Source organism: Syngnathus leptorhynchus, chromosome 16 (assembly GCF_054491065.1).
Source record: "Syngnathus leptorhynchus isolate UIUO chromosome 16, UIUO_Slep, whole genome shotgun sequence".
NCBI lineage: Eukaryota > Metazoa > Chordata > Actinopteri > Syngnathiformes > Syngnathidae > Syngnathus > Syngnathus leptorhynchus.
The window spans coordinates 2180049-2192893 of NC_141210.1; the positions used below are offsets into that span (position 1 = coordinate 2180049).

The window sequence follows — 12845 nt, forward strand, 5'->3', positions numbered from 1 at the left end:
TGTCCATACCCAAGAAGATCCTTGAGTATTTCAAAAGCTTGACACATCAATGGCCTCTCAGAAAGATGATGACTTATGGAAGATGGATTCCAAGATGGTGGCAGACAATAAAGAAACAGAAAAAATCTGTATTCCTGGAGAGAAAACCTTAAATGACCCCAATGACCCTCCTCTAACTGCCGTTCAAAATGACGCAATAAACATTAACAGTGCAGATTATAAATATATCCCACTCCAACAATCTCTTTCAAGCATGGGGCCACCACTGCCCGGAGGAAAGTACGAAGACCTAGCCGCAAGTAATTCCAGTGCCCTTGTGTTTGAGGCAGGTGACGACACTGAGGTTGAAGCTAATCCCATCAGATTACACCGGCAACATAGTGAAAGGCAGTCAATGGTAACACAGAAAGAGACTGAGGAAGTGTCAGCAGGTACGGCCCAGATTCTTGAGGAGTTTAAAGACCTTACTCTAAAGGCTGAGGACCAAATACCTAGGGGTTCATTGGGAGGAACAAAAGAGACGTTTCCGAAGCTAGCATCTTCAGACACTGTGGACAAGGTAAGAGATGAAATACGACAAGAAGATTTAACTCAATCTATGGAAGACACAAAAGGTGACAAGATTAGAAAAAAGGAGGAAAACATGAATGCTGGAGCACTCTGTGATTTAAAGACAGAAAAGAAACTGAAACAGAATGAAGAGGCAAAATATGAATTTGGGAGAATAGCTTCAGATATTCTTCAAGGCGAGCGACTACTTCAGCGTTTGCAACTAGTGCAGCAGCGACAGGAAGCAGATATGTGCCAAGAGGTCCGGCATGAGATAGAACATGAGGAGAAGTTTTTGGCTGAAGCAGAAATTGGAGGGGACCAGACAGGCGAAGACCAAAAAGATCAGATCAGATTTCACAGCATCAAGACAAAGACAAGCCTGTTGGAAAGAGATAAGACTCAAGGGACTGAAACCAAAGAGAAGATACTTGAGCAGCCTGAGCACTTTGGTACTCCCACAAGAGAAGCAAATTGTTCTGATGATACCCCAAGTCTCAGTTGTGAGTCTGTAGATTGGATTCCAATCAGTTCCAATGAAACCATTTCCACTTCAACTACCCTTCGATCCGTCCGTCACCGTTTCTCCGTCACAGAGACGTCCACGGAAAGGCAAATCCATGAGGATGCTCAAGGGAAACAAAACTTGCAGAGGTCTGGGGGGATTCTGAACCTGGCAGGTGATCCAGATGTACTGGAAATCCCCTTTAAAACAAATATCGTCTTCAAAGTAGCACCCACAAAAATACGTCAAGATCAGGACAATGAATGGCAGCTGAAGGTGCCGAGTCAGGAGAATCCGAGAAGACTTGGAAGCGGACAGGAGGAGGTCTCCAAAGAGTTTGGTAGAAAAGAGACCCATCAAAAAACAAAATTGCTGTTTGAAGCTTTCCAGCAGGATAACACACACGGTCCAACAAGATTACGAAAAGCCCTTTCAACATCATTGACAAATCACGATTCTCCAACAGTGCTCCAACGTACACTTAGCTTGGATATGTTTTCACTCTCGGAAAGAAAGAAAAGTTCTGAAAATTTGTGCTCCAAGATTCCAAGTGCGGGATCTCGAGATCGGACGCGATTATCGCCATACCCCAAGCAGGATAAAAATGTACGCCTTTGCCGAAGTTCGGACTCCATCAGTTCGGATGTCTCTAGGGTAGAAAATGACAGCTCTGAAGGGACGGAAAAGGTTGGACGGGAAGCTCCCGTGCTCCGACAAAATCCTTTCTTCAAGTTGCGTCCAGCATTGGCCCTAAAGCCAAAGGTTGAGGAGGACATCCGGGAAGCTGAAGCAAGAGAAGACGAACTTCGGAGACAACGAGATTCCTTGTATGGAGAGAAGCAACAACGTACAGAGGAAGGTGACAAGCCTACACGTACTTCGACTGTCGTACCAGGTAAATTCGTCGAGCGGGAAGGTCAATTAATTTTCAAGGCGAGATGATTTTATTTTTGTATTGTTTAGACTGAGGCAGATTACCTTTGGATGATATAACGATGCATTATATACCGTACCTTTGATCTTGATTTCTTAACACATCTTGACCTTATAGCCCGTCTGGCACTTTGATGCGTGACCTTCTCTGTTCCCATCACTGCGCGTTATTCAGGGAATAGGATCGGACTGTGCTGACCCCGTCACAAGCGGTTAGTCCATAGGTGTCAAATACGAGGCCCGGGGGGCCAAATACGGCCCGCTACATCATTTAATGTAATCGACTTTGTGTCATTACTAAAATTACAAATTGTATTCAATAAATTAAAAAAATAGGGACATTTTTATTTAAAACCAGAACTTTGCTTCGAAATAAATTCCGTGAATCTATTTAGAGTTCATCAGCCTAATTGTAGTGTGTGTTGCGGGTGCCCTGTAGGGGAGCTCAGAGACACAACAGGATTGCTAAATCAGTCCGGGAGTGTGTTGTTAGTATTTTTAGCTTCTGAGTCTACTCGCCTACTGTGTGGGGTTGAATCAAGGTTAAAATGGCTAAGCAACATGTGACAGTAATGCAATGTCTCAGAGACTGACAGAAAAAGAAGAATGAAATGGTCATTTCCTTTCCACATGTCTTTTAGGTGTAAAGCAACAGTCTCGGGGTAAACTGGAACGAGTCTGGCCACCACCCAGCAAAAAAGAGCATCTTAAATTTGAACATACACAGGTAAAATGAATCACATTATTTATTTATTCATTCTTTTTCTCATGTTTAATTTTTTTCGATTTTTAATTTTAAGGATACGATCAAATTGAGGGTAAGACTACAAATGATCATTGTTAGTTTCTGTTTGCACGGAGCTGCTAAGAAGGGCAATAATAGTTACAAACACCAGGCTGTGACTCTGGATTAATTTGTTGTCCTGCAATGCCAACACTCACAGCAGATTATAAGGATTAGCTAATAATACAGTATTTGTTTTTGCTCTGTGTAGTAGTTAAGGGGTAAAAAAAAAAAGTCATTTGAACCACTTGAATCATCACAACAGGGGGCGAGTGTACACAGAGGCGGAAATCAAAGGTCTAATCTGTGGCAACGCTGGGAGTTTGGTCAAATCAACGGACGGTCATCATCAGAAAAGGACTGACAACTCCTACAGAGCAAATATCAACATCGAAATGATTATTCTAAGTAGTTCAATCCTGTTTGAGTATTCGCGTTCCACACCTGGTTTGTATATTTTGCTTCAACTAACTGACTGTAGCTCGGTTATAATTTTTTCTTTTTTTTGGGGGGGGGGGGAGTTTTAAATTTGTTTCTATAGTCAACATCCACAGTAAACGTCATTATGCTCTTTATTTTCTCATTCCAATTATTCACCAAGAGGGGGCAGTATGACCTTGATTTCTCACTGAAGCCAAAGTATTCAAAGTATTGAAGCCAAAGTATATAAATAAATCCAAAACACCAGATTTCTTTTCAAAACATTTGTATCTGTGAGTGAATGTAAATGAAATTATTAAAAGTGTGTGTGTGTGGTGTGTCGGGGATGTAACTGATCGTTAGGAATGTCCAGTTTAATATTACTGCATAGTGATGATGATGATGATAACTTATGCAAGATGCAGTCCCGTACCGGAAGCAGCACTGAGAATGTACAGAACAGTTATGTAACCTTTGTAAATGATCGAATGATGAGTCACTTACTTTATGAAATAAGAACAGGCCGTCATGTACACCACTTGAAAGAACATCTGTAACATTTTGTTCAAGAGTGTGGGTGGTACTGTCCTTAAAGTTTTCCTGCCACACTGAGTCAATTTACAATGATAAATAAATCCAGTGTGTTTCCCCAAAACAGACACAAAGTCAATCATACTTATCAAAAAATGTGTGCTTTAACATCTTGTGGGAAATGACTGTGGAATTTCCACCCAGTGCTAAAGGGTGGATCACAACTCCAGTGTCAAACCAACGTCCACTCCAAAAGTATCCCCGCAGAATGTTGTAACCAAACACGATAAACACCGTGGATGCACAAATACCAAAAAGCTTTGTGTGTGTGTGAAGGAGAAAGCTCTGACGTCACTGCGAGATATCGAGCCTGACTCACTTCTTTTCACTCGTACCACCACAAGCAGTAACTCAAAACCCAGTTGAGAGATGACTCATCCGCGCCACCCACGTTTCCTCCTATAGTCAGAATTTATCACGACCAAAATATCTAATATCTATCGAATGACAACAACGGGATCCCTGTGAAGGAATATGAAATGTTCATTCACGTCAAAGTTGTATTTGACTGGCAGCCCAGATCAAATGTTGACGTCTATATGCATCAATGAGTTAATGAAGGTCATGTTGTAAATACCAAGGATCTTAAGTCACTAAAAAGTAATGAATAAGTGAACAGCGGGAACACAAGACAACAGTCAACAGACCTCAAATGTCCTGGTTGATTGTTCATTGTCCACAACAAGTCCTCCTATTCTCTCTCTCTCTCTCTCTCTCTCCCCCCCTCTGGCTTCTTCCTGTGGTTGTCTCATACCGTGAGATCAGATTGCAAAAATCCAACAATGATGTGTCAGACAGTAAGCGTGATAACAGAAAGGAATGGGTGATACGTATTCACTTGGCTTTTCTATATTGTTGTCCTTGGAATCTGAAATCGGTTCTTTCTGTACTTTTAGATGTTTCAAATGTTCTTAAGAACGTGAAGAGAATTGTGTTCATGAGTTGAAATGTCAATGTTTGTTCTTTTAGCAATTTTGATAAGCTACTTTTGGATTCTGTTTTCCTTGTGGTTGTCATTAGCTGTTGTGTTTTTGGGTGTGTCTCTTGCGTTACATAAAATGTGACATTTAAATGAAGCTGCCCTAAGAAATATTTTAATGCTTCAGGAATCTACAGTGGATATAAAAAAAAAAAGTCTACACACCCTTTTCTATTTTGTGATGAAAAAAAAACATTGATAAAATAAAAATGAACAAACTGATACATTGCATAAGTGTGCACACCCTCTCACACATGTTTTCTTCCTCAGTCGTGGAATTCCTTCTTTCTTACAAAAATGTGAATCACATCATTAATGACATAATTTTATTTTAGCTTTTGGCTGCCAACTGCCATAAATTAAATTTGTTTAAAAAAAATTCACAGTGCTTGATTTTCAATAAATATGTAAGATTTTTAACAGCTAATAATAATTTGAATAATGTCCTCATAAAGTTAATTCAGAAATTCTGCATTACATAAATGTGGAAAATCCCTGAAATAATAAGCACATTATGAGCCATCAAAACTGTGTGATTTGAGCCTCGAATAAATGTTCTTTGAAATGTCAAAGATTTGACTGTACGGGGGCCTCGGGGAATTACAGTACTTGCCCTTAATTGACAAAAACAAAACAAACAGTGAATTTTTTTATCAAGACTTCTTGTGTTGTGAAACAAGACCTAATATGTGAACCGTACATTTTGTCACACAATAATGTTCTTCAGAAAGTCATGAGATTTGTCTGCTTGTTAAGAGCCACTGGTTCCAGAACATAATGCTCATTTTAATTCAAGCAGATTCATGTGAATGTCATTTAAGGGATCCTAGTTTGGACACGCATATCAATTGTTTTCTTTTTATTGTGTGATCGTGATGTGATATAACATCCAGTTTTGTGTGCCACTGTTATGCTGGAATGAACGCCAAAGGAAAATGGTTGCACCTATATGTGCACAAACCCTCTTATTAGAAACGGATTATGCAACCGCAAAACATGCTTTACATAATCGGGGATGGTTACGTGCTTGCCTGAATGAACCTTTTGTTCCCAAATTAAAGAGCCAACCATTTACCGTTGATGTCAGTTTGCAGAGTCTAAAAAATATATAAAAATACCTTCACTTAAGTTAGTTGTATTTTTTACCGGTTATTATCATTAGCAAATTTTTTCAAATTGTTTTCTGAGCAAAATTTTGAGAACATGTTTTGATGGCATAAAAGCCTTTATTTATACTAGCTAGCTTTCTTCTCAGTACAAATACATGAAAGTGGATAAAACAGGAAATCTCTTTTGTGTTCAGAGACTTTCACCGGGCATAGTCATCAAAACAAACATAATAATGGGCCAAAAAAATACATTTTAGAGTCGAATTATTTTCTTTTTTCTACTTCAGCATAGGGTGATGGCTTTTGCCACACATTAGCCAGTGTGTTGTGGTTTTTTTTTTTTAGCTAATGCATTTTTCTATGATCATACTTAGTTATAATTTGTCCATTATGACAATAAGTTACGTCATGTTGTTGTGACTGGTTGGACACAAAATCAATATTGTAGAAGGATGTACTGATCATTTCTTTTGACAGCTCTAAAAAAAAATATATATATACTGCAATACTGTGTCTCAGTTGTCTTGCATGAACTTTTTTTTTTTTTTTTTTTGCACTGTGTGCATTTCATAACCCAACCCGTCTCCCCTCCCTTAAAAGATCCAAAGCGGGTTGCGTTGGCAACAGTGTGACGTATTTCAAAAGGCTAAGAATAGAATCATTGAGAGGAAAGCAGGTCTGAGTCTCTTGGCTTCTATCTTATATGTATATATTATTTTTTGTCCTTTTCCAATGTTTGTCTCTGTAACAAACTACACATTAGCACTGCAGTAAAATTGAAAGTGTGATGGAATAGCAATGATTATAGTTTATGTAATGATGGTTTATCTGACCAACCCAAAAATGCATCCACCAGCAACAAGTAAATGCATGCAGCACTCACACTCTCCTTGTTATGAAACTGAACCCCAAGTCCGACAAATGAGTCATGGGCTATTTATAGCTGCACCAATACATCTGTCCTGTGCATAATAGGGGGGGGGGGGGGGGGCTTGAGATTATGTCTACGCCGTTACATAAATGTGTTTCGGTCTAAAAACATTCCAATACTTTTGTTCTTTCACCAACAAATTATAATCACCAAATATGGTTGTTTGTATTTATAGATCTTTCTTTTAAGCAAATAAATGAGTTTTCTGGATCTGAATTTGTGGAATGTTTGTGGAAAATTAGTTTCTGGGAAATATTCAGATGTCAGTTGCCTCTCAGCAAGAAAATAAACGATATGTTTTTGTCACACTTGGGTATGAAGTGGCGCAAAGTTGCTTAAGTTGCTTTATGTCATCGTGTCAGTGGCTGACATAACAGACAATTGGCGGCAGCTCACCGATGCCTTCGGGTGTGATCACATTAGGTAACCTTATTCGCCATGTAAAAAAGTAGGCCAAGCCGGGCGTCTGCTTTGCTGCTGTGTTGTTGCAGCACGTTATGTTCTCGCAGCAAATGCGGTGTGAGGGCGAGACGAGAAGAAGTTTACAAATGAGACAGCAGTTAGTCAGGAACACTTTGTACCTGCAGTGACAGTGAGCTCAAAGTGATTAATGGCTCTGACCTTCTTCCTCTGATCGGCTAACTATGTCAGCTAGCCTTTTGCCCTTTTTCCAATGACTTCCCTTCCGGTCTATTTTGGGGTGGAAATAGGCTCCACTTGACGTACGGTGCCCTTATTTGTCAACTTCAGCAAGCCACTCGAAAACCGATGGCACCTGGCTGGCTGTTTTTTGTCATTTGCACTTTCAATGTTGTGTAACAGCCTTGTGTAACACAACAGGAATCCTTAATCTGTATAAAAGTGAAGTGTTTGTCATAGATTCTTATGAATGATGAGCGCATTTTATGTTAAAGTGCTTTTATCAAGTCATAAATTAATTATTCCAATTATTTGGCCATATCAGGGTAATTATAATGTTTTGCATATCTTAAACGGTCTTGTAAAAGTTTTAAAATAGCCTCGAAATAACAACGGGCTATTTTTTTGTCTAGCGTTGCTTTTATTGAGTTGCAAAATGAGTCTTGTGAAAAATATCAGATTTTTTTTTTTTTTCTATCACAGCAAGATGAAGCATGCTATTTGTGATTTGCCAACTCTTTCATCAACTCATTCAATCCTTGATGTTCTTTTTTTTTTTTTTAGCACAAGTGTCAGTTTACAGCTTTCAGGAAGTCAGCCTTCTTGTAAATTCTTGGCTGACATTTTTTTTTTTTCAGTGAAGGCAGCACCCTGACTGTAAGTTTAACCGCCTACAGGTCAAATAAACAAGGTCAGCCATTCCGGCTTGAATGTCAAGAATTTCAGCTTAAACCTGACAAACATTTATTCTCTCACGAGGTTCACCCACTTTATACTTTTTTGTTTTGATGCATTAGAAAAACATGACAGGCTTCCTAACATCAAAGCATTATGTAAACATGATGAAATGACAACCTCCTCATAATACTTGATCGATACAATAATGACATGGTCGATAATTACACAGTTAGCTTTTATTTTTCCTCATCTTGTGAGAACGACATAAATCATAAATTTCCACACCTTTTTCCAAAGAAGCCTGAAGCAACGCTGCTTTGGAAAGTAGAACTTCAAGTGTTGCATTTATTTCATAAGGCAATCAGATCTGTGATGTAACTGACTTCCTGTTGCGTAAAGCAAACAGTCACTTTGACCTCGAAGATTTGGTTTCTTGAGAAAACACTGCTGCATTCTTATTCGGTCAAAATAATCTCTCTGAGCATTTCAATGATTGTTAGTAGACATTGTTGGAAGGTATAATCAGAATTTATCAATCTTATTTTGCGTAGTACTTTATTGGAGATTTATGAGACCCTCCAGGATGTTTACAGAGTCAACGAGCTTCCTCGAGCCAGACAGACAGCTCATTATAGTTTCATAAAGGCATTAATGAAGCGGTATGATTTGTAGTCTTCAAATTCAGCCTCGGTGGAGTGTCAGTCTTCCCGTAATGAAATCATTTCTAAAAATCCCAGGGAAGAAAATAAGCAACACGTCGGTTTAAAAAAAACAAAAAAACAAAAAAAAACATGTATTATGTATACTATCAATGAATCAAAAGATAGATTTGGCATGTTCTATGTTTGCATGCTTACAATTGATTGATTAGTTTTATTTCTTTGAACAAACTCACTGTTGTTAGTTTGTACCAACTGCTCTGAGCACTTTCTGTTCTCACTTTTCAAACTTTTATTTTTATACATGTCCTCAGGGCCCAGCCAGACTCAGTATGATGAATAATTTCTTTCACTAATATGAAATGATCTTTGCTATTGAAAAAAATGAATGTCAAAGAAAACTGAAGGCATTATTTACTACAAGAAACAATCTTATTTGCCAAGAAATTCTGTACTTGATTGATTCAATCATGTAGCTTTGCAGCATGATTTTATCTCTATGTTAAAATGCTTGGTTACTGGAACTGTAAACTTTAAGTGCCCTTAAACGTCAATCCATCCATACAACGATGTTCAAACATGGAACTGCATGTCATTATTTAAAAAAGAAAAAAAGTCCCATTTATAGGAAATGATTGTAAAGCCTTTGTCTTCATCGAGATATCAAGGTGGCCAAACAATGAAGGAGACTGGGGATCAAAGTGTCAACCATAAACTGAAACATGTTTGCTTGCTCAAGTGGTTTATTGACTTGAAAGTGAAAAATCATCCTTTGAAAACCAAACTGGTTTGTTTGGCAGTTTGACCTTGAGGCTGTTAACTCTTATCAAATATCAGCCAGTAATAATGTTAATACAAGATTCATTAAAAAAAAAACGTGTTTTGCAGGTTTCTGTAACATAATTGCAGCAAAATATGAAATGACAATATCTCAGAGAAAAAAAAAAAATCAAACAGAGAACCTGCTTTTGCAAAAAATGTCCCTCAAATCTGGATCATCTATACAATTTTCTAAATTCTGCTCAGATTCCTTTTGGTTCTGTATTGTCGGCTGGTTCTGCTGCTCTGTGTTGCAATGGCGTAACATTGCTTCATTATGACGCGCATACGCAGTGATGGGGAGGAGTCGATGAGGTCATATGACGACGGCATCTGCTATTTGCGGCAACCGTCGGTCGGGAGTTTTCCTCTGCACAGGGGCGGTCGTCGGCGCGGGCGCGGGGGAGGGAGGGGGGGCTTATGAGAGTGGTCACTTTAGAAGGCGGTCCCTCAATGTTCAATTTGCACACTAACCGGGCCCCAGCTGGTTCAGCCGAGGATAGAAACCGTCCCAAACTGAACTCTGCGTTACAAATAAGCGGCAGTCGAGCAGAGTGAAGAACAGCGCGGAACGTTAACAGAGCATCTGCAACGCGCACGGAGCATCTTCGGGAACCGGCGGCAACCAAATCCCATCACAGGTACAATTAATTCCATTTACACAATTATTATTATTATCAGTATTACTTTAATAGTCATTGTGATGTATTTGAATTGAATGTATTATTCGGGGGTTCATCTATATTTTTCTTTTCTTTTTTAAAAAATATGGTATTAAGTTGCATTTTTTTTCTGAGGAAAAAAAAAGGATTGCTGAGTACAAAATGTTAGTTTTGGACAATATGCTGCTTTATGCAGGTTTAGTCTGTTCTCGTCAGGACACAGACTGTGCGCGGGGGGGATCAGTGTTCCCGTCAGAAGTGGGTCGATAGTCCTAGAGTGGAATTTAAGTCTATTTAAAGGGCGCTGTGCTATAATAAAAGACTAAAGTATTATTTATAGTATATAAAAGTATGCTGCTGTATTCTGGCGATGGGTTTATGTGAAATGAAAATGTAGGTCAAAGTCATGTCGGGCAATATAACACCCAAAAAAAAAAAGTTGCACCACATCACCGTCTTAGTGTCACGTAAGATCTTATTGATTACAAATTACAGAACAAGTTGCTCCAGTTTCGCGAGAGTAGCGTAATAGTTACATAATATTGTTGTAATGGCAGTTGCGTAACCACTAAATCCCCTCCGTGTGTCTCCCTCACCACTAGGTGGCACTGTTGCTGCGACATCAACGCTGTTGTCCATTCTCAATGTTTGAGGAGGTATCCCAGGGAATGAGGGTGCAGCAGGGTGTAGCGATGCTCCACCCACTGGAGTCCTCAGCAGAAGCAGAGAAAGTACCTCCAGCCTTCGCAGATGATACCATGTCCGTCCTGACCTCCGGCAACCTGCTGGCCCGATCCCTGCTGGGCCGCGGCACCGCCGTAAAGCGTAAAGAAAGTCCCTCATCCAGCATCAGACGCAAGCGTGAGTTCATCCCGCTTGAAAAGAAAGACGAAGGCTACTGGGACAAAAGGAAGAAGAACAACGAGGCGGCGAAGCGTTCGCGGGAAAAGCGACGGGTGAACGACATGGTCTTGGAGAGTCGCGTGCTGGCCCTGCTGGAGGAGAACGCTCGGCTCAGGGCCGAGCTGTTGGCTCTCAAGTTCCGATTTGGTATGGTGAAAGATCCGTCCAATGCGGCCATCTTGCCTCTTTCCGCGGCGCCTCCGCACACCCCCTCGAGCGTGACTCCCCATTATTATCTCCTCAACTCCTCATCGCACACCAACAACCAGACGAGTCAGCCGAGCCGACGAGGCTCCAGAGACGGTGGCAACCTGTCAGAAGATTCGGGCTTTTCAACTCCAGGTAGCTCAAGTGTTGGAAGCCCAGTCTACTTTGAAGACCGACTCAGTGACCATGAGAAATCTTCGCCGCACAGAGCAGAGGAGATGAACTTGGACCTCTACCACTCTGCCGATGTCCACCACAGGGTGGACCAAGCCGAGGCTATGAAGAACCTCCCGCATAAACTACGTTTCAAGACCCCCGGCAGCTGTGAGACAAGCGACACGGCAAGCGATTCCAGCAGCACTCGACGCAGCCCGGCACCTCCCACCGTAGAAGGTCCGCGTGATACCCACAAAGGCCAAGAACTAATTAGGGGCGAAATAGGAGAGGGGCACTCGAGCCCGTGGGGCAGGAAGGGGAGACAGTCACCTCAGCATGTCCCCTCAAACTTCAACCTGCAGCCTCCTTCTCAAGGACACACAGAGGTCAAGTACCAGCATGAGAACAACTTCCTGAAGTCTCAACTGAGCTCATTGAGCATGGAGGTGGCTCAACTTAAGAAACTTTTCACAGAGCAGCTCATGTCCAACACCACCTAAGAAGCACTTTTTGTCAATTATCGTTAACAATGTGATGTGTTTTGCTTTTCAATTATTTTGTAATAAATGTCAGTAATATATATATATTCCTCTTGTAGTCTACTGTTTAGGTTGCACGCCTCAGGCATGGAGCTTCCATTTTGTGTCAGATGTACGATGAATCTCGTTAAACGTGGTGGTTTGGGAAATTGCAAAAAGAAAAAAAAATTGCTGATAGATGCCGCATGATGAATGCAAAGTTATACAAATGGAGTTCCCAAATATATCTGCAAATAGGTGAATTCACTAATGCGGACCACCACTATGCGGGAATTCACTGTACATTGATTTCTATAATCCAAGGCACTGTGACACCTAACGATCGCAAATAACATCACAACATTTTGCGATTGCAAAATGATTTGTACTGTTGAGACAAGTCAGATCACTGTAAACAGATAGCAGATAAGAAGGTAGCAGGTAGACATCAAATCCAGGTGAGCTAATAAAAACTCAAGTTTCCTTCAATGTGTTTGTTGTTGTTTGTGTTTATGTCTGTTGGTTGAAAATGGACTGGTGTCTGTATATTTTTATTTCAACTGAAATAAACATTTGATAAAGTCACTGTGTTTTTGTTTATTATATATTAAATTGAAAGTATTCTCTTTTTTTTTGTAAATGAACCCTTAAACATGTTTGCTTGTTTCTCATCATGCAGCACGAGCAACAAGGTCAACAGACTGCTCGTTATTTGGGTGAATCGTTTTTTTGGGGGGGGGTTGTCCGCTAGGGGGCAGCAAAATATCATTGAGAGTCACTCAAGTCGAAATCCTTTTTTTGAT

General features: G+C 40.2%; 3 protein-coding genes across 8 annotated transcripts in view; 2 read left to right on the forward strand and 1 right to left on the reverse strand.

Moving 5' to 3' along the window:
• plppr2a (phospholipid phosphatase related 2a) overlaps window positions 1-12845 on the reverse strand; it is a 52785-nt gene that overhangs the window by 24120 nt on the left and 15820 nt on the right. The window lies entirely within an intron of this gene.
• LOC147043981 (uncharacterized) lies at window positions 47-3212 on the forward strand. The gene is made up of 3 exons (XM_085934526.1): window positions 47-1949; window positions 2629-2714; window positions 3037-3212. Exons 1-3 carry the CDS (start codon window positions 50-52, stop codon window positions 3133-3135), a joined length of 2085 nt encoding a protein of 694 aa, XP_085790652.1. The 5' UTR covers window positions 47-49; the 3' UTR covers window positions 3136-3212.
• Window positions 10071-12627, forward strand: nfil3-6 (nuclear factor, interleukin 3 regulated, member 6). Its single transcript, XM_085933992.1, has 2 exons — window positions 10071-10237; window positions 10861-12627. The coding sequence occupies exon 2, from the start codon at window positions 10903-10905 to the stop codon at window positions 12022-12024; it is 1122 nt and encodes a 373-aa protein (XP_085790118.1). The 5' UTR covers window positions 10071-10237; window positions 10861-10902; the 3' UTR covers window positions 12025-12627.

Bases quoted from the DNA above. Each gene is read 5' to 3' on its own strand.
- LOC147043981 (XM_085934526.1), top strand. From the start codon at position 50: ATGGCCTCTCAGAAAGATGATGACTTATGGAAGATGGATTCCAAGATG. The intron at 1,950-2,628 runs GTAAATTCGTCG...CATGTCTTTTAG, and splicing joins TACTTCGACTGTCGTACCAG to GTGTAAAGCAACAGTCTCGG. The intron at 2,715-3,036 runs GTAAAATGAATC...TCATCACAACAG, and splicing joins TTAAATTTGAACATACACAG to GGGGCGAGTGTACACAGAGG.
- nfil3-6 (XM_085933992.1), top strand. From the start codon at position 10,903: ATGTTTGAGGAGGTATCCCAGGGAATGAGGGTGCAGCAGGGTGTAGCG.